Source organism: Schistocerca nitens, chromosome 4, assembly GCF_023898315.1.
Source record: "Schistocerca nitens isolate TAMUIC-IGC-003100 chromosome 4, iqSchNite1.1, whole genome shotgun sequence".
Classification (NCBI taxonomy): domain Eukaryota; kingdom Metazoa; phylum Arthropoda; class Insecta; order Orthoptera; family Acrididae; genus Schistocerca; species Schistocerca nitens.
Window position 1 is genome coordinate 887,918,381 of NC_064617.1, and position 22,977 is coordinate 887,941,357.

The 22,977-nt window shown below is 42.3% G+C and overlaps 1 protein-coding gene across 1 annotated transcript in view; it reads left to right on the forward strand.

Moving 5' to 3' along the window:
* LOC126252643 (uncharacterized) overlaps nucleotides 1-22,977 on the forward strand; it is a 273,111-nt gene that overhangs the window by 216,077 nt on the left and 34,057 nt on the right. Inside the window, exon 8 of the mRNA XM_049953545.1 lies at nucleotides 3,354-3,542. Within this exon, the coding sequence (XP_049809502.1) occupies nucleotides 3,354-3,542 (189 nt within the window). The remainder of the gene's footprint in view (nucleotides 1-3,353; nucleotides 3,543-22,977) is intronic.

The following is a 22,977-nucleotide window of genomic DNA, read 5'->3' on the forward strand; positions in this document are numbered from 1 at the left end:
AAAAGTGCCAGGTGATGTCGATTGGTTGTCTAACATGTTGTATGATGTACAGTGCTGTTCACAACATTGTCCATCGCCTACAGGTTTTGTTGACGAATGATGGCCTGACATCTTGATCATTAATTGTAAAGAACATCATCTTTCCTAAAAATCAGTTTTTATGCTAATTATTGTTTTGTGTCACATGAAGCGCCATCTCTGTTGGTCACTGTGTGCATTTTTATTTAGTTTCAAGAAACACCCCTCTGATTTTAACCCGCGCAACATCAAGGTCGGGGGGAGGAACTTGCGTCAATATCATAACCTAGTCTGGTAAATTTAAAATTTTAAAAACAATATTTATTGTCTTCAATGCTCTCTTATATCAGATTCGGTAACTGTTTTAAATTTTTTAGTAAAACTTACACAAAAATTTAAATCTTAGCAGTGAATCTGACTTTTCGCAACAAATATCATATTCATTTTTTCAGATTTAGGACGCTTATTAGACATACATACAACTTTAAAGAGTATGTTGTGAATGAAAATCAACGACAACGAAATTTATATTTTTAATTTTTTTTTCGATCATATAGTACCCCTCCACTTGCAGGAAACATTACAGAATATGCGTTGGTGTTGCTAAGATCTGCTAAAAGATATTATATACTTCTCTACCCTACTTATACATCAGTTAATATTTAAAATTATGTTGTTAGTAAAAGTTCAACACATTTAACAACATTTATTACGTTTTTAGTTTTTTTTTGGCGGTGGGCTCAAAGTACCCCCCCCCCCTCCCCACATGGCACATGGCATCAGATATTGTGGATAATCAGTTGGTATTGCTAGGGTCAAGCAAGTGTATCAGTTTTTAGCTTTCTGCCTACGTTATTCCGAGAAGTAGTGAATTGTCAAATGTTAACATACTTTTGGTTCACTCTGTTCATTATCCTGGTGACCACATACTGTCAATACATGCATTTAACAGTCTGATGGTGCAAAAAGCACACCACATCATATGAACTGTTGTTTTCACTGCGAACACTATAATGAACTAAATTTGAAGCTGTGAGTTGTTCAAACGACAGGTATCTGAAGATGGTGTCACTGAAGCAATTCCTGTTGCTTCCAAGGCTTGAAGCCTAAATAAAGTTGTCAAAGTACCAGGTAATTATTAAATATGTTTATCATTAAATAAGCTATTACCATAATAATGTTGGATTATTATATACTAAATATTGAGTAACTAAATAAATTATATACAAGAACCTCAGAAACAGAAACCTATTTCACACTCATGAATCAGGATTTATAAACCCTCATAATACCACAAAAACCACCCCACGTGAGGGATGGATTGCAAATAAGCAGCCTTTCTCGAAATTATTGAGATCAACATTTGGGAGAAGCCTGAAAATGATGGCGTATGTTAGCATCTAACACTTGTATACCTGGAAACAATTTAGAGATCAACACTTGGGAGAAGCCTGAAAATGCTGGCCTATGTCAGCATCTAACTCTTGTATACCTGGAAACAATTTAGAATGAAGAACATAAATAAGCAGAATATACTGAAGATGAGTGAACCTAATAAGCCAACAGAGTCCTTTTCAATGCCTGCGGAGATCTCAATTAAAATTAAGGGACTATTTATTAGTAATGAGGAAATTTTAATAGCTGAGATGTACAAGGCAGGCGAATGTAATATCCTCATAATGCAGGAGGTCATTCACTGCAACTACAGTGTAGGTAGCAAGCAATACTATATGATTTGTGGGCACGAAGTTCGTTGCTAGCAGCCGGTTGTAGCAAACATTTGAAATCTGCACGCACAACAATCAGTAGCTTTAATTGCTGGCATAACTGTCGAACATCGTACACTGTTTCTTTACTTTAAGCATGACGCTGTTCACTGGCTTCAGTTGCAAGCAGTCAACTAAATGCGCGACCAACTGTGTTAAAATGAAAATAGTATGAGCAGGGTTCCCAAACATGAGTGTAGTGATGAGGAATAGTAATGTTACTAACAGCTATTCTCAAAAGGTTATTAATGTAGCAGAAATGAAACTTTTCTTGCTTTTAGCGATTATCGATGCTTCTCATGTCTTTGTAGTTTCAAGAAACACAATGGAACTACTTTTAATTCTCGTTTTCCTCCCATAACCATCCACTTGTGCCCATAACAGTAAAATAAATATCATGCACATTAACGGATATATGTACGTTGTATTGCGGTGGTGGTGGTGGTCGGGGGGTGGATAAGAGGGAGTGGAAAGCTGAGAGAAGTAAGGAAGTAAGGGGATAAGTTTAAGAGCAAGGGTAAAATTTGGCCCAGATTTCCCATGGGGTTCCTACTACCATATATAACCTGAATATAATCATATTTTTGATTTTGATGTTCTAAAAGCCAACACATTAACAGAACAAATTATAAGATTAAAACCTACCTGTTTTAGGAAAACTTACGTTCTTCTTCCATTATTTTCCCCTCCGCAATACATATAGAGTTATGTATGTCTTCATAAGTGTTTTTGAGTTTGAAAATACAAGATGTTTTTTATTATCAGGCTGAATGGAAATTGTCCTACAACATTTTATTATGTCTATTTTAATTCTTTACATTACTTACTAGCTGGATTAGCATTTGTAGAACATTCATGAGCTTGTTGGATAACTTGTCACGTAAAACACAACAAAACTGTCGTGAGTGCAGTCATGAAAGTTGTTAAATGTAGTTTATAGTGTGAAAACATTTGAGTAAACACTTACATTATGTCTTAACGTTTTTATCGTCTCTCACACAAACTGTACACATATTAGGTTAGTGAATGCTTCAGTACAGCCAGTATTTGACTATTTTCCTATTTGATCACGTACATCATTAGGACTTCCTTTCATATTTTTTGGGGTCAGGTTTCCTCTCTTTCTAGTCTCTCTCTCTCTCTCTCTCTCTCTCTCTCTCTCTCTCTCTCTCTCTTTCTCTCTCTCTCCCTCCCTCCCTCCCTCCCCCTCTCCATAAGTTTGCGTTCATACGTGTGTATGTTGAGACAGAGATACAGAGAGTTGGGAGAGAAGAGAAGGACATGAGAAAACAATAGAAACACAATTCAAATGACAAAGAGGAAGAAAGGAAGAATGATCAATGATGTTGCCACTATAACACTTCTTTGGACTGTGTGTGAAATATGTAGAAATTTTAACATATGATGCTTAATTAGCGGAAACTGCAGAGTGAATATGAAGATGTGGATGTAGGCAAAAATGTAACCTCAAAGAAAAAAGAATTGGTTTCTGAACACCTTGCAACGAATTTTGTGATTTGTTTTGAGGTGGGCTGAGTGGTCAGTTGTTTGGTTGTTGCACTCCGGCAGGGCTTCTATGCGGTGCCAGGCCCGCCGCACCCGTCACTGCGCTGCGAGGAGCGTTCCACCGTGTGGCAGCTGCGGGTGCCAGCTGCGGAGCTGTCGCTCAGCTGCCACTACGCCCCACGCAGCGCCCCTGGCCGCGCCCTCGCAGCTGCCGAGGCCGTGCTGCGACACCTCAGGGCCAGGCTGCCGCACGTGAGTACAGGCTAGCCACACTATGTGCCAGCTGCAGAGCCGTCGTTCAGTTGCCGATATTTCGTGTGCGGCAAACCTGGTGGAACTCTTGTAGCCACTGAGGCCGCGCTGCCACACCTCACAGCCAGGCTGTAGCATGGGAGCGCAGGCTAAGCACGGTATGCAGCAGCTGTGGGGGCCAGTTGTGGAACTGTCGCTCAGCTGTCACTATGCCCTTTGCAGCGCCACTGATGTGCCCTCGCAGCTGCTGGGGATGTGATGCAGCAACTCAGGACCAGGCTGACACATGGTAGTACGAGCTCAGCATGCTGTATGGCAGCTGCAGGTGCCATCTGCACAAGGAGGTTAGAATTTAGAACATGGGCGGAAGCCGGAGGATGTGGTAGTTTGCTGTCTTGGGAAATCCAAGAGGAGCGTTTCTTCATTAAAACTCCGTGTGAAGCTTGACCTCTCTACTTGAAGTCATCGAAATGAAAGTCGTATTAGAGTATGTACACAGACCAGAAATACTTTCGTGGAGGAATACTCATCATCAGATGGTTAACAACTTAATTTGTAGATGCAATATTTCGTTCATTAACATATTCAAGTCGAATAACAGTATTGTCTGGATTAGTTCACACTACATATAGTCAATTCGTAAAGTGAAAAGTCGCATTTAGTAACAGTAAGACAAAATTGTATGAATATTATCTGATGAGCTTACGTCAGTTAAACATTACCACTACAATGAAACGCTTACACTTAGTCAGGTAGAGCATATCTCTTCTCTCACACAGATTTTTTGCTCTTCACACTATTAATTTCGTTTGACAATTTTCTGCCAACAGGAATATGTAGTTCGCTCATGATTTTAACTTACCACTGTAAGCACTAACACACATATATTCAGTTATAGTGTATGTAACAAGAAATTTCAAGGACAGAGGGCTGCGTGGGATTAGCCGAGCAGTCTCAGGCGCTGGAGTCATGGGCTGTGCGGCTGGTCCCGGCGGAGGTTCGAGCCCTCCCTCGGGCATAGGTGTGTGTGTTTGTCCTTAGGATAATTTAGGTTAATTAGTGTGTAAGCTTAGGGACTGATGACCTTAGCAGTTAAGTCCCATAAGATTTCACACACATTTGTTTTTGAAGGACAGAGTGTTTAAATACATATACACTTATATGATCATTTTATATGGAACAGAACAATGCTTTAGCGCTTTGTGAAATTAAATCTTTAGTTCTCTTTCATATACGAAACAAACTTGCAACTTATCAGACAGCGTCCTTTATCACAAATCTTGTTCGCTGTCCTTGAATGATAATTAGGCTACAGTATTTGCATTTAGTTTTCATTGCCGTGGGAAAAGTCATTCTGCATTCGCACTGTGCGAGCCATACTAGAGTGCAATACAAAATGATTATCGAGCGTCCATTGATGTGGCATGTGAGCACTCAAGTTTTGAAGTAAAGTCTTGTTTTCACACTTACTCATAACTTCACGAACCATTAAATCAATGGAATTTTGGGAACTTACATGGAGCGTCACTTGTGAAACCAGATGCCCCGCCGGCCGCTGTGGCCGAGCGGTTTAGGCTCTATAGTCTGGAACCGCACTGTTGCTGCGGTCGCAGGTTCGAATCCTGCCTCAGGCACGGATGTGTGTGATGTCTTTAGGTTAGTTAGGTTTAAGTAGTTATAAGTCTACGGGACTGATGACCTGAGATGTTAAAGTCCCATAGTACTTACAGCCATTTGAACCAGATGCCTCAACCACACTTTGTTACTGCTTACTTACTGTTCTAGGATGTGGGAAGAACGTATCAAATATAACTGACATAATAGTATGTTCTTGCACAATACACGTTACTCGTCAATGCAGAAGACCTCCAAACTAAGCCACATTTTGTATGAACAATAGAGCCTTTTTCCTTGAAAACTGATATGACTAGTCTTCGTTTACACTGGATAAACTGTTAAGCACTGACATACTTTTTTCATTTACATCGTAATCTTCTGTAAGGCCTCGTACCACATCATTCAAATGATTATTTCGCTTTTTGGACAACATGGTTGTGGAGAGAAGCAGCGATTAGTATGATTAATCAGCAATTCAAAAACAGTCTTAATCGCGTTTATTATTATTATTATTATTACTATTATTATTATTATTATTATTATACCGCCAACCGGTTTCAGTCCGACGTAGGGGTCATCTTCTGGGCTTTTACACCATTGGTCGACTGCTGGTGGTGTCACTCCTGTCTACATAACGGCAGTCGACCAATGGTGTAAACGCCCAGAAGATGACCCCTATGTCGGGCTGAAACCGGTTGGCTGTATAATAATAACAATAATAATAATAATAATAAATGCGATTAAGACTGTTTTTGAATTGTTGATTATTTCGCTGCTTGAGATGACAGTTTGGCTGCTGAAGAAGCATAATTTTTTTATTGTATGGCACGTGTCCTTCACATGCACTGTACAACCTTTTCTTGTGGTGAACAACAGTGTCATGAGGTTGTGTGTTCGGATTAAGGGGAAAATCTTTTCCCAACAAAGGAAAAAAAATGCCCGAAGTAACAAAATTAGGATTATGTGTCAAGTTTTTCATTCACAGAAATTATTATTACTTTCTGCAGCAAGAGATCCCGGAAGATAGAAGAATCTTCCAACACCATGATTGGCACAGAGCAAAATAATCACATATGCACAAAAAATAATTAATATGTTGAAAATTTTTAACGAATAATTTTTTGTCTAGTTACAACATTCAATCTCTGGCTTATGTCAGATCTACCGGTAAACGTTGAAGTACAGTATATGCTGCATGTACAGAAGCTGTAACATCAGTTGTTAAGAGCAAAGGAAAACTTGTTTAAGAAGAAATTCTGTCAAATGAATAGATATTATACATAGAAATGCTAGAATCATTTATGAAAAGTCTAGTACACTTACATTCCGTGTATATAAGAAAAATGACGAAATAATGGAAGACTCTGATATGAAAACATGAAGTCGAAGTTTGTTCAATGTGAACATTGCGGAAATTCTCTGAACTACTTGTGCTACATTCCATTGACCTGTTATATTTCGTCATAATGCCTTGATCCTCCAGCTTTTCTTGCGCTTTTTATGAACATGCATGTTTCAAAAATAAAAGTTAGAAGACAGTAACTAAAAACAGGGAAACGAGTAGTCCATATTTAAACCAGTAGTATTATTTTAGATAATGACGTTATCTGGATAAATTAACTGCAAACTATACGCTTCTGTTTGTGCATCCGTGTGTAAAAGAAGTAACCATTTTTACACAAATTCACGTTTGAATTTAGACGAATACCACTACAGTACTCATACTCCATCCACAACATTTTGATATCAATAATGCGGTGTAGCGCGTAACTCATGATCACTGCATTAGTCCATCTCTGTAGATTCTAACGTCCTCGCAGCTGGAAAGCTCTTACTCAGCTGCTGTTACACTCTGTACAGAACCCGGACTATGCTCCAGCACTGCAGCAGCAGGTGCTGTGTTGCTACAGATGCAGAGGGCATGTAACTAGATGTTTGTGTGGGTTAGTGTCTGTTGCTTATCTGATGTGGGACTGCTCCTTAGAGTACGAACATTTAAAAACAATAATTTTGAAATTTTGTACAAAATTGATCTTTATCATCATAGTAAGCTACGAATACAAGAAGAAATTGGCAAAAAGTAAACAATAAAGATTTTACAGTTATGGTTTCACTTTGGAACCACCCATCATTTCATAGCATGCATTTGAAAGCAATTTCGCATTTGTCCTATACTAAGTTATAACTTGTAATGTTTAAAACAAATTACAATCCGAAAAAATAAGGGAAAATAGACCTAAAATTTAATAAATTTGTGTTAAAAGTTCGTGCTGCAGTACTGGTTTCATCTCAAAACTACTCATAACTACAGTAGTGAAAAATCAAATTTACGTTACAATTACTTGCCACACACTCGCTTTCACTGTCAATGAACTCCTCAGTATGATCACTATAAATAAAAAAAGTCAAGCTCTCCTAGGATCACATAGCATAGTCTCAGCACCGACTGTTTCTTTGAAAGCTATTAGTGACTGCTACAACGCACTACATTCGTAGAAGTACCTCAGTGTACCACTAGGTGTCTCTGTCTTGCAATGGCCTCGGTGGTTTCATGCGAAAGGAACTGGTACTTCAAAGAAAAATTAATAAATTGGTTATTTAAAATAGAAATCCCTGATACTTAAAGGGTTAATAGAAAATATATGGTCGTGCAGTCTTTCATACAGATATAATTTCAATACCCGAACACTTTTCTTGTTTACAGGCAACAATAGTTTTCTGTCCTATTCTACTGGAACATAGTTTACGATCAATCGTACTGGTTGTAAGACAGAGACCCCTGGAACAAACAGGCGGTTGCTGAGGTCGATGTTTACGCAGTGAACAGTAAACTGGAACATGTCCAGGGTGTAGCAAAGTCGTCTTAAGCATATACCAGCAGTCCAGGGAGTAGGCCGAATCATAGTCATAGCTGTAATACAGGCAAGGTCGGAACTCTGCTGATCAATGTCGCGTACTTAACTCCCTAAGAACATGACATTTTTATTCCAGCTTACCGCAATGGCCAGATATTCTATGCTGCCCGATTTGTATGCATCCCACACAACGTAACTGACTTGCAGGTCCTCTAATATCCTTTTGACACAGTCGTTTGACTGTACAAAAGGGTATCTTTTCGGTGACCTATTTTGTGTTTGCAAGTAACCACTAACAAATTTGCATATCATCATAAACTTTACATAATTTTTATTTCAAACTTGCAGTGTTCTAACATAAAACGTTTCCCCACATTATGAATCAATAAATTTAATGCATGCAGAAAAGTACCACGGTTCTTAACCTATAATCGTGATATAATTGTAAACTACATTTAAAAATAATAATTTAAACGACTATATTACTGTGCACGACAGTAATTTAACTTGCATTGCATCGCACAAACAAACGATAAACTTACTTCTGCAGTGTTCATTGGTTATAAAATTTACTCTCGTTACTGTACACATAGCACTGCATTGAGACACATAAACAATTTGCAAATTATTATCACTGAGCAGTTTGGTTTGATTTTCGAGGAGACTTTTATCATTTACAGCTGTTATTATTTCATTTATTTTATTTAAGATCCAAGTACTTTTTTAATGTATGGTGCTGCGTCAAACATTTCTCTCTATCAAGCGGAACCGTACAAAATTTGCCAATATACCTTGTTTCACTTGTTTCCCCACTGGCAGCAGAAACTCTGCAGACTGGCAGAAAATTTCTTCTTTCCGCATCAGGACACAGGTTCCTCTGCTGCATGCCTCGCAATAGCGATCCAAGTGAATCTTCACGTGCTGCTCTCCTTGTAACACTAGAAATTGAGTGGGCATGTCTGTCTCTGGCTAGGGTGAGCCTTCATTATCATCATCGATGATGCTGTATTTCGCCACCAAAAGGACACATTGCTTATACTTTCTTTCTACGGATTCAGTGCACTGTGAATTCTAAACGAATTGAAAGTCTAAAGTCTATTAGATAAAGGAGGACTTTTTTGTCAGTTTCATCGATCTCCTTAGAACAGGACAGTACGAAAGGTAATGATCCACACGATCGGCTCTTTTCATTTGGACATTGTACTGATTTACATACACAGGCTTCAATGCATCCTCCCCGATTTTTCTATTGTTCATTCCTGTTATCATCATTATTCGTTGCCTTCATTCTACATCCTGCTTGTCTTTCCATATGAGGTGAAGAGCGACACATTTTCTGAAGGAAACTGTGTCATGTCTTATCACTCTTGAGTCTTTGGGTTTCAGAATTGTCGGTAGTTTTCTGTTGACCCTAATAACACCACACTCTCTTGCCCACATTTCAATAGTAACGGCGCAGTAGAGATGCGGTAGTAACAATTATCCAGGAGGATATGATGCTGCAAATCAAGACGGGAGCCAAGGACTGAGATGACGGATTCTTCGTATTTCTTCTCTTCACCAATGTAAATCTCCAGATTGGAGATACAGATTGTCTCACTCACGCAACCTCCTAATGGAATCATCCCTTCATAGACAACTGCATCTTTGGTATGTAATGTGTCATGAATTTATTGAGAAAATAATCCAGTACATTGGAGCTTCGAAAAGTCTCGGAGATATGTTATTCAATTTCGTGCTAGAATGTCAAAACCTGTACAAATCTATTGCGACTCATCGTTTGTGAAATTATTGGAGCAACTGTTAGAGAAATGATCATCCAATCTGCAGGGTGACCATTATTGAACTACATGAAATAAAATAACTTCTGAACGGTTTGCATTAGGATATTCAAACTGCACAGTTGGCTGCGGGGCATGATAGGAATTAGTATGCGCATGCATTGTTTGCTTTAGCGATGAAGCCCATTTTCATTTGGATGGGTTCGTCAATAAGCCAAATTGGCGCATTTGGACGACTGAGAATTCGCATTTCGAGAAGTCTCTTCACACTCAACGGGTGACTGTGTGCTGTGCAAAGTCGAGTCACGGAATGATCGGTGCGATATTCCTTGATGCCACAGTGACTAACGAATGGCACATGAAGGTTTTGAAATACGACTTCATCCACATTATCCAAAATGACCCTGGTTTCGACAAGATGTGGTTCATGCAAGACGGAGCTCGAACCCATCGAAGCGGGAGAGTGTTTAATGTCCTAGAGGAGCACCTTGGAGACCGCATTCTGGCTCTAGGTTACCCAGAGGGCACTGGCATGGGCCTCGATTGGCCGCCATATTCTCCGGATGTGAACACATGTGACTTTTTTGTAGGGCTGTACTGAAGACAAGGTGTACAGCCATTGCTGAGCTGAAAACAACCATTCAGGTCATCGACACTTCAGCGGGTCATGTAGAATTTCGCTATTCGTCTGCGGCACATCATCGCCAATGATGGCAGGCATATGGCAAAAATTATAACCTAAATTCGAATATCCGTAGTGACGTTTACAAGTTTAATAAAGTGTGTGCACACTGTAGTTTTGTAACTAATTTACGTTTTTTTCATATAGTTCAATAACTGTCGCCATGTATCTTTTCTTGTTCGTCCCATTAGAAGAATTAGGCCAAGAAATTTCTTGACAATCAGGAGTTCACTTGAGTGCTGTAAGCGACGTTTTATGTTTCCCTGGGATTTGATCGTGATGGATACACAGCTCCTTGAAAAACAGTTCGCACAAGGCGTCACCAAACATCAGGATAACCACAGAGGGTGCAGTGTCACATTGCTTTGGAAATGTAGTCACCACAGAACGACCTTCAAACGGTTGTAGTGTGGCTGAACGTCAGTTTCACTCGCGTCACTGTTACCATTATGACGAAATAAACCACTGACACGAACTACCTTCATCGTTGTTGCCGAAATAACTTGCCATCACTGCCGCCTTACGCTTGTTTAGAGATTTAAAAATGTCACTGTTACTGGAATCGTCCGCAGATCCATACAAATATTTCTTCAAGCAGTCATGCGGATCTTTAGCCTCGCAAGGAACGGCTCAATATGAATCGGTAAAAACCTCCGACAGTGTTCCAGAGTAGTTCATTTCCTTTCGTTTTTTAAATGGGTCCATCTCTAAAAGCAGGAGGAACTTCAAGATGAAAATGGTAACTATTTGAAATCCAAAAATACACTTACAGTGCTAAATAAGCAAAAAGTACACGAAGAGAATAACATTTGCTACGTTAACTGTGGGTGTAAACGACAAACTGGACGAAGTCTATAGGGGGCGTGTAATAAACACGAGTTGTCTCGTGATCAGCATGCAGCAGGTGGCGCGTGACAAACGAGAAAACTCGGCGTCCGTCCGCAGTGTGTCAGTTCTCCGGCAGGTGTTTCAATCTGTTTTTTCAGACCTCCTCACGTCACTGGACAACTCCACGTGGGGCACTTGCTGCGGTGGCAAGCCGTGGTTCGGGCACAGAGCCCGAGTATCGCTGACCTATTCTGTAAACGACGCTAGGGCTAGGTCTGAATCCCAATCACTGTTGGATACTTAAAATAACTAATCCCAATCACTTTTCAATACTAAAAGTAACTTGTCCTAACTAGAAAAAAAATTTCAAGACAACACAGTGACTATGTTAGGTGTAATCTGTATCTATGTTGTGGAACAGCACAAATGATTAACTGTGTGTGGAATATGGCTTTCACATGGCAGCTGTTACTACAGTCGTTTCATCATGTTACAGAGACTACTTTTTGTCAACGTCTGGCAACAGCCCTCAAATGTGGAGACACATGCAACATGGCAGACATCCTGACAGCGCTTGACACTTCTCCCAGTAAAGCAGGTCTACAACTGGGGCTTGACGGCGAGCCTATGGTTCAAATGGCTCTGAGCACTATGGGACTTAACATCTGAGGTCATCAGTCCCGTAGAACTTACAACTACTTAAACCTAACTAACCTAAGGACATCACACACATCCATGCCCGAGGCAGGATTCGAACCTGCGACCGTAGCGGTCGCGCGGTTCCTGACTGAAGCGCCTAGAACCGCTCAGCCGCACCTGCCGGAGTAGTTTTAAAGATATAGAAAATATTGTTTTGTCATTGGATGCAGCTCATACTTCTGAGACTGCAAATGTATTCATATTTGCTTTAATACTTGTCTGTAAGTTATTGCAGATTCCCAAAGACCTGTAAGAAGCCAACCTTCGGCTTGTCTGGCACTCCACCATTTTTGGTGTATCTCCTGCACGAAGACCAGGCGAGCAACAGCAGTTGCCGATTCCCAGCCTTGGGATTCACCCATTTCTGGCGACGCTGCTCGTCTTTGTACCTGCACCCTTCTGTACCAGTCACCTAGGTGGACCTTCCGCGGAACACCAAAAGCCCTGCCTCTGCTAGCGTTCAGCTGTATAATTTCACCCCACCTCGTATCTAACTCTACCTTTTGCGGCAGTTCTGGAAGAACCGCCCTGGAACTATACTTTGTCGTGCACCGGCGCATTCTAACTGCCAGTTTCACCTGGCACGTGTATCCCTGTCTGAGAAAGTGTTCAAGTTCCTACAAAGACTTGGTTTTGAAAGAAATGCAACCAGGTATCAAGCCGGAAAAAATCAGGCAAAATACCTCAATACCTACGTATCGTATACCAGCTGCAGGTGCGTAAAAATGCTATGCAGATTTATACACTCATTAATTACTGAAGTTTCCGAATATTGTTTACAGTCCAGTGCTTCAATTACTTTAATCGAAGTAATCAAGAATTTATTTCTTCCTTGATCATGTGGCATCTCATCTGTATCCACAACAATCTGATAAAGTGTACACACTCTCCAACTAAAATCTCAATATTTATCATTTTAGGTCTTATTATTAGCGTACAACCAGATGTTTAAATTGTTTGCTCATCGAAAACCAGAAATCTTCCCTAAACATCTGAGCCTTCAAAATACCCAGTAACACTGTTACACGCCCACACTGTAGGTCCTAGTGGTCCAGCGTAAGAAATCAGGGAAGCATAACTCATTACCTACATCTCATACCTCAGACTATAAGTTTTGAAACTGGATTACATGTAAATCCAAAATATGCCACGAACTGAAATGCTCTATCATATACAAAGTTAATACTCGTGAATTTATATAGTATCGTGAACTGATTGCAATATTAAGAAAATATGGCCTAGAACAGGAGCGACTTATTAGTGCAACGTACCTACAAATATTTAATTGCTTTACACGAATCTTAATTTAACAACATCTTAATGTGTATGAGAAACGTGTAAACAGCGGTGCTTGTAGCTCCGTTGTATACAACAGGCATGCTGTGTCCAGCTGGTTTGCATAGCAGACAAACACAAGACAAAACGTAGCCACACTTTGTATAAAATGATGCAGTGTAACTTAGTCTAACCTTCCGTTCAGAAAAGCATGCATAGAAAAAATTGCGAGTATTGCCTATCCTGTTTAACAAAGGATGTAAAGTTGATCTTCGAAAGAACTCCAAAACATGGCACAGAAAAAGTGCACTTGACATGGAACGGATTATTGCAGCATACCAACCGTAACTCGGCGTAAAACCGAAAAAAAACTGTGAAATGAAGGGAAGGAAATTCTAATAGTTTTGAAAATACTTGAATACAAACGCATATATTTGCACCGAAATCGCATTTAAGCCACGATGGCACACACACTCATTCATGTACAAGGCAAATGGTTCACAAGACTGCAACACGTTGAATATGGAAACAAAAGGAAAATCATAACATCTCGAAAAATACTGGAAGAAAATCATTGAATAGGTGGTGATGACTTTAACTGCTCTACTATTCGAATGGTTTAGTAGCAAATTGATTTTGTACCGTGTGAGATCACTTACTTCTATAATGGTAGGAGCATATTTTCTCAGCATGGAGAACATTTCCTAAGATTGTGGAAGTATCGGGAAATTCAACAATCCTGGTCTTGCAATATGAAGAGGAAGACCGGCACACATAATCCGAACAATGCACATGAATGACGCCGGCCGTTGTGGCCGAGCGGTTCTAGGCGCTTCAGTCCGGAACCGAGCTGCTGCTACGGCCGCAGGTTCGAATCCTGCCTCGGGCGTGGATATGTGTGCTTTCCTTAGGTTAGTTAGGTTTAAGTAGTTCTAAGTCTAGGGGACTGATGACCTCAGATGTTAAGTCCCATAGTGTTCAGAGCCATTTGGACCATTTGAACACACAAATGACGAGCAGTCCCTGTTTTTGACTATACTCAAATTTTATGGAGCCAGACATCATCTTACCACCCTGCAGCTACCTTCTCAACAACTCCACTGACTCTAGCAGGCAGGACTCCTCTACCAGTCGGGCCAAGTTGGATCTTTCAAAGGCACTGACCACTGTGTGACCGCCTTTTGTACTTGAATCTCATTTGCTCATGGAAGAGTACTTAGAGAACGTGTTCCGACCCTTACTGACGTGCCAAAGACAGTTACACCGACAGATACCGATAACTTGGTACAGAATCTACCCCTACAGTGTACCTGCCACTTAGTAACACATGAAATAATTTCAGTAGTCAAAGCTGCGAATGTGACAAACAATTTTCAATCTGCAGTCATATTAGGAATAAAACTGATAACTACACATTCATTAATTCCCGAAGTTTATGAACTGATTGAATTCGCTTTTCTTGCTTCTATGTGTACTTATACATCTTGATGTACTTTACATTTTTACTGGATGACGGTGTTTCGAGTGCTGCAGCGCGGGATGTATACATCGCAGGACACTGAAACATCGTAGGTAATTAGGTTCATTAATCAATGCACTTGTTGTTTACGCTGAAAAAATAATTGATCCACTTTCTGCCACCAGATGAAGGTGCTGGAGGCAGCCAAACTGTGATGTGGGTGCAGGAAAAGGTTAGGAACGATAGGACACATGATAACGAAGGTTAAGGAACATTTATTAGGATATGGTCACACATGTTGAGTATTGTGTCCGAGTCAGCAACTTGCAGCATCTGTAACGTGGCAAGGTCGACGGTTGTTTGTAGCATATCTGTTGTAATCAGAGAGCTGTGTTGCTGTGTATCGTCCTTCAGAGAGAGTCGGGATCAATCCCTGATGGGCACGATCTATCAGATATTTAAACAGAAATCCATGAATTTAGTGTTATAGCCGCCAGCGACCGGTGAGCGGTGCATGGCAGAGAATAGGGATGCGAAGCCATCAGGTGGGGGAGGCACTGGCGGTATCGCTAACTACAAACAGACAGGACAGACAAGCAAGTGGGCGATGACAGACACTATGACTGACCAAGACACAACATGAGGCAAGCAAGGAAGGACCGAGGTGATAACCATGGCGAGACAACAACAACGCAGGAACACTCCAAACAATGACAGTAGGTATCTCAGCACACGGAACTGGAACGCTGTATGGCTGAGATGCACATGCGAACTACGGTGAGTGCCAGACTGCCAGGGCAGTTTTTTTTTTGTATTGTGATTTCATTCCCCTGCCCCATAGGGGCAAGGGGAGGGCTGTCAGCGGCACAATCCGCCGCTCTTCAGCCGAGTGACATGACAACTAAAACAAGAACAAAATGCTAAATATGTAAGGCCATAAAAAAGGGGAACATAAAACAGAGTAAGGGGAGATAATAGAGGTAAAATACACTGACAGGGAGAAGTTAATGGGGGGACAATTAAAAAAGTCACCATAAAGTTAAAAAACACAGTTGGCGATTCTTAAAACACATAGCAGACACTGCATACACATGCACAGGTTAAAAGTCGGCCACAGTATTAAAAACACTCCAGAACAACACACTTAAAGCCTACATGGAGCACACACGGTGAAGTATAAAACTGCCAGGTGGGACCTGCTGAGGGAGAGGTCGGAGAGGATGGAAAAGGAGGGGAGAGCAAGGGACAGCAGGGGAGGCGGCGGGATGAAGAGAGTAGGGATGTAGCAGGTACATGAAGAGGCAGGAGACTGGTGAGGCAGGAGATGAAGAGGGAAGACAAGGCAGGAGGGAGTGCAGAGACACTGGAAGGGAGCACAGGAGAGGGGGGAGTAGGAGGGGGAAGCCGCTCAGGAGAAGGGAGGGGGAGGAGAGGGAGCTCTGAGGAGGAAGCAGGAAGATGGGGTTAGAGTTGGTAGGAAGGGTAGATGTCAGGGCGAAGCTCATCATCCGGGAGGGGTAGTGGTGGAAGTTGTGTTGGGAAAGGATGCGGAAGGTATGGAGATGAAGAGAGGGTTGGAGACAGCGGTAAAGGCACGGCAAGGGGTTGGGGGTGGAGAGGAAGGGAGACACCAGGGGGTGAGGAGGATCAAGGTGGCAGACAATATATAGTGTGCGGATGTGTTCGAGGAAAAGGAGAAAGTGGGGGAAGGGGATAAGGTCGTAGAGGATGCATGTGGGGGACGGAAGGCGGATGCAGAAGGCAAGGCAGAGTGTATGGCATTCGAGGATTTGGAGGGCCTTATAGAACCGGGGAGGGACAGAAATCCAAGCTTCACTGGCGTAACAGAGGATGGGGCAGATCAAGGAAGGATGGTGGAAGGATGCAGACCCCACATCCGGCTGGACAGGAGTTTCAGGAGGCAGGGTCTGTTGTGAGCTTTGTTTTGGATGGTAAGGAGATGGAGAGGACAGGTGAGGTGGCGGCCGAGGGTGAGACCAAGGTATCTGAGGGTAGGAGTGAGGTGAATAGGACAGCCATAAATGGTGAGGTAGAAATTATGGAGACGGAAGGAGCGGCTGGTACAGCCTGTGATGATCGCCTGGGTCTTGGACGGGTTGATACGGAGGAACCACTGGTTGCACCAAGCGGTGAATTGATCAATGTGGGTTTGGTGGGTACGTTGGGACCGTTGAAGGGTAGGATAAAGAGATAGGAAGGCGGTGTCATCAGCAAACTGGAGAAGATGGACAGGTGGGGAGGTTTATGCCGGGGTAGCTGCGTGCTGTCACCTAAACACCTGACTGGGGTACATGCAATTGGCTGCAGACTTCACATGGTACAGAGAGTGGTGCATACGCACTGTGAGGCTTCGGTGCACGCGCGCCTTGGAGCACAGAGACCCCTACTGGGTATCTCGGTCCATAACCTATGGCGCACATTCATCTTCCGCGCCTTCTGACACTAAATTTAGGTCAGAGATCTGGAAGGCTTCTCATCTTGAAATTGCCTAGAGATGATTTGGTCGTTACCGAAGGTTTCTTGAAGAAAACCTGACAAGAGACCTGCGGTGTAGCCCCACCCTGTACGAAAATAGTGGTGTGGACTTAGCAGGAATCACGTGTTGCACGAGGATGGTCAACATGTGAATGTCACTGTACACTGGACAGACCTGCAAGGCGTCATCTCCTCGAAGAAAAACGGACCAAGAATGACGGATGTGAAAGGACACCACGTAGTCATGTAAGCTGAGTGCAGTGGATGTTCCTCCACAACATGTGGTGGAATAGAAGCCCATACGCGGCAGTTATGTGCATTCACGGTACCACATAATGAGAAATGCGCCTTGTCCGTCCAGAGAATGTTCCCTGGCCACATGTCATCCACTTCCATGTGCGCCAAAAAGGGAAGAGCACAGTCGCGGAGTTGTAGCCTCTCTAGTGTCTTCATCTGGTGCACAGTCTGAACCTTGCAACAATACATATGTAAAATCTGCAGCAGAATCTTTTGAACTGTTGATCAAAAAAGAGAGACCCTTCCCATCCCACATCGTGAGCACTGGCTGCAGAATTTGAGATACGTGATGCACGATCGGCTATGGCTACAGCAACTTCATCGACAGCTGCCGTTGAAAATGCCGTCTTCTTTCGCTGCTGCGCCACCCAATTCACCTGCTCCTTCAAATTTCTTGATCGTACTCCTCAGCCCATTATTTGACACAGAAACTCGTCGCAGCTGCTTCTGTTGGCGATTTTACCAGCAGTGCAAGGTCTTTGTTCTCAACAGCCACTGTGCTTCGTACGGAAAACTTCAACAATCACTTCACAAAAGAAATATACATCTACATCATCTACTTATACTCCATAAGCCACCTAATGGTGCGTGGCGGAGGGTACTTTCGGTACTGTTCCCTCCAACCCTGTTCCACTTTCGAATAGTGAGTGGGAAGGATGATTGTAGGTATGCCTCTCTATTGACTCTAATTTCTCGAATTTTCTCCTCGTGATCAATACGAGAGATGTTAACATGTTTTTCGACTTCACCTGAAAAGTTCTGTACCGAAATTTCAATAGCAAATCTCTCCGTGATGCACAACCTCTCTCTTGTAGCCGCGCGGGATTAGCCGAGCGGTCTAAAAACGCTGCAGTCATGGACTGTGCGGCTGTTCCCGGCGGAGGTTCGAGTCCTCCCTCGGGCATGGGTGAGTGTGTTTGTCCTTAGGATAATTTAGATTAAGTAGTGTGTACACTTAGGGACTGATGACCTTAGCAGTTAAGTCCCATAAGATTTCACACACATTTGAACTTTTTTTTTTCTCTCTTGTAACGTCTGCCAGTGGAGTTTGTTTAGCATCTCCGTAACTCTCTCTCGCCAGCTATCGGTTTTATGTGTTCTCTCCACTTATGGTCGGTTTGGTTAGTTACGCCTAGATATTTTACGGCAGACGCTGTCTCCAGCGGTTTGTCATCTCTAGTTTAGCTGTAGAGTAGTGGATCTTTTTTCCTATGTATGAGTAATATGTTACATTTATTTACGTTCAGGGTCAACTGCCAGAGCCTGCTCCAGTCATCAATTCTCTGCAGGTCGTTCGACTGATGACCATAGATGTTAAGTCCCATAGTGCTCAGAACCATTTGAACCATTTTGCAGGTCGTTCTGCAAATTCTTACTATCTTCTGGCGTTGCTACTTTGTAATAGACAACTGCATCTTCTGCGATTAGCCTTAAAGAGCACACGACTCTTTCTACTAGATCATTCAGATATATTATAAACAGCAACGACCCTATCAAAATTCCCTGTGATACTCCTCACCTTTACATCTGTCGATTTTTTCCGTTAAGAGCGACGTGCTGAGTTCTGTCTGCAAGAATGACTTGAATCCCATCGGCAGTCTGCTCCGATACTCCGCAAGCTCGTATTTTTTTTCATTAAAAGGCAACGCGGAACGATGTCAAATGCCTTTGTATTGTACTGAACTGGGGGCCTAGAAACGACGGAGAGGCTTCGTCCCCGCCGTAAACCTCAGTGGTTCACAACCCCACAACTGGCTACAGCAGTCCACTCACCCCACCGCCACTCCATACCGAATTCAGGGTTATTGTGCTGTTTAAATTCGCTAAGTGCGACCCCTACGTGCAAACTCGGCACTAAGTTTGCCGTCCGCGTGCCTGTGGGGCTAGACCTCGGCTGTGAAACAGATCACAACTTTTGCCGTTGCAACTGGCTTCAGCAAACATAAGGCTTCACCAAACTCATTACTACTTCGACCAAAAATGGTATTATTGTCACTGCTTTTGTAATCTCAGCCGCATTTGCTTTAACTGGACTCTCAGCCAAGGCGATCCACTACTGGGTCTGGGATAACTGGTGAATGGAGGGGCTCGCCTGTATATGTCACCTTGTATTACAAAATCAGTGCCTTAAACTTAGCACTGCCTACCTTCTATGTCGTTTTGACACTGTGATATTATCCACCAGTCCAACAGCTTCCCTTTGCAGGCATAGGAAAAGAGATCTTTGTGACTAAATTTATTAAACACTCCGAAACAAGTATTGTGACTAGGTTCTCACAGTCGTCAAATTCTGAAGGAGCCAATTTACATTATTAATTCTGAATTTGGAGTGAATTAATAATCAATTTTGTTACTGTGCTTTGCAATTAAAATTTCAGAATGGTAGCGTGCAATACTCTTTCTAAAGCCACGTTTGGACAGTCAACTTTAAGGCTTTTACGTAAGTATTTATTGTGTTGTTGTTGTGTTCTTCAGTCCTGAGAATGGTTTGATGCAGCTCTCCATGCTACTCTATCCTGTGCAAGCTTCTTCATCTCCCAGTACATATTGCAGCCTACATCCTTCTGAATCTGCTTAGTGTATTCATCTCTTGGTCTCCCTCTACGAGTTTTACCCTCCACGCTGCCCTCCAATACTAGACGATCCCTTCTTCTAGTCAAGTTGTGCCACAAGCTCCTCTTCTCCCCAATTCTATTCAATACCTCCTCATTAGTTATGTGATCTACCCATCTAATCTTCAGCATTCTTCTGTAGCACCACATTTCGAAAGCTTCTATTCTCTTCTTGTCTAAACTATTTATCGTCCACGTTTCACTTACATACATGGCTACACTCCATACAAACACATTCAGAAACGACTTCCTGACATTTAAATCCATACTCGAAGTTAACAAATTTTTATTCTTCAGAAACGCTTTCCTTGCCATTGCTAGTCTACATTTTATGTCCTATCTACTTCGACCATCATCAGTTATTTTGCTCCCCAAATAGAAAAACTCCTTTACTACTTTAAGTGTCTCATTTCCTAATCTAATTCCCTCAGCATCACCCGACTTAATTCGACTAAATTCCATTATCCTTGTTTTGCTTTTGTTGATGTTCATCTTATACCCTCCTTTCAAGACACTGTCCATTCCGTTCAACTGCTCTTCCAAGTCCTTTGCTGTCTCTGACAGAATTACAATGTCATCGGCGAACCTCAAAGTTTTTATTTCTTCTTCATGGATTTAAATACCTACTCCGAATTTTTCTTTTGTTTCCTTTATTGCTTGCTCAATATACAGGGTGTTACAAAAAGGTACGGCCAAACTTTCAGGAAACATTCCTTACACACAAATAAAGAAAAGATGTTATGTGGACATGTGTCCGGAAACGCATAATTTCCATGTTAAGGCTCATTTTAGTTTCGTTAGTATGTACTGTACTTCCTCGATTTACCGCCAGTGGGCCCAATTGAAGGAAGGTAATGTTGAGTTCGGTGCTTGTGTTGACATGCGACTCATTGCTCTGCAGTACTAGCATCAAGCACATCAGTACGTAGCATCAACAGGTTAGTGTTCATCACGAACGTGGTTTTACAGTCAGTGCAATGTTTACAAATGCGAAATTGGCAGATGCTCATTTGATGTATGGATTAGCACGGGGCAATAGCCTTGGCGCGGTACGTTTGTATCGAGACAGATTTCCAGAACGAAGATGTCCCGACAGGAAGACTTTCGAAGCAATTGATCGGCGTCTTAGGGAGCACGGAACATTCCAGCCTATGACTCGCGACTGGGGGAGACCTAGAACGACGAGGACACCTGCAATGGACGAGGCAATTCTTCGTCCAGTTGACGATAACCCTAATGTCAGCGTCAGAGAAGTTGCTGCTGTACGAGGTAACGTTGACCACTTCACTGTATGGAGAGTGCTACGGGAGAACCAGTTGTTTCCGTACCATGTACAGCGTGTGCAGGCACTAACAGCAGGTGATTGGCCTCCACGGGTACACTTCTGCGAATGGTTCATCCAACAATGTGTCAATCCTCATTTCAGTGCAAATGTTCTCTTAACGGATGAGGCTTCATTCCAACGTGATAAAATTGTAAATTTTCACAATCAACATGTGTGGGCTGACGAGAGTCCGCACGCAATTGTGCAATCACGTCATCAACACAGCTTTTCTGTGAACGTTTGGCCAGGCATTGTTGGTGATGTCTTGATTGGGCCCCATGTTCTTCCACCTACGCTCAATGGAGCACGTTATCATGACTTCATACGGGATACTCTACCTGTGCTGCTAGAACATGTGCCTTTACAAGTACGACACAACATGTGGTTCATGCACGATGGAGCTCCTGCACATTTCAGTCGAAGTGCTCGTACGCTTCTCAACAACAGATTCGGTGACCGATGGATTGGTAGAGGCGGACCAATTCCATGGCCTCCACGCTCTCCTGACCTCAACCCTCTTGACTTTCATTTATGGGGGCATTTGAAAGCTCTTGTTACGCAACCGCGATACCAAATGTAGAGACTCTTCGTGCTGGTATTGTGGACGGCTGTGATACGCCACTCTCCAGGGCTGCATCAGCGCATCAGGGATTCCATGCGACGGAGGGAGGATGCATGTATCCTCGCTAACGGAGGACATTTTGAACATTTCCTGTAACAAAGTGTTTGAAGTCACATTGGTACGTTCTGTTGCTGTGTGTTTCCATTCCATGTTTAATGTGATTTGAAGAGAAGTAATAAAATGAGCTCTAACAGGGAAAGTAAGCGTTTCCGGACACATGTCCACGTAACATATTTTCTTTCTTTGTGTGTGAGGAATGTTTTGTGAAAGTTTGGCCGTACCTTTTTGTAACACCCTGTATAGATTGAATAACATCGGGGATAGGCTACAACCCTGTCTCACTCCTTTCCCAACCACTGCTTCCATTTCATGCCCCTCGACTCTTACAACTGCCATCTGGTTTCTGTACAAATTGTAAATAGCCTTTCGCTCCCTGTATTTTACCCCTGCCACCTTCAGAATTTGAAAGAGAGTATTCCAGTCAACATTGTCAAAAGCTTTCTCTAAGTCTACAAATGCTAGAAACGTAGGTTTGCCGTTCCTTAATCTTTCTTCTAAGATAAGTCGTAAGGTCAGTATTGCCTCACGTGTTCCAACATTTCTACGGAATCCAAACTGATCTTCTCCGAGGTCGGCTTCTACTAGTTTTTCCATTCGTATGTAAAGAATTGGCGTTAGTATTTTGGAGCTGTGACTTATTAAACTGATAGTTCGGTAATTTTCAAATCTGTCAACACCCGCTTTCTTTGAGATTGAAATTATTATATTCTTCTTGAAGTCTGAGGGTATTTCGCCTGTCTTACACATTTTGCTCACCAGATGCTAGAGTTTTGTCAGGACTGACTCTTCCAAGGCTGTCAGTAGTTCTAATGGAATGTTGTCTACTCC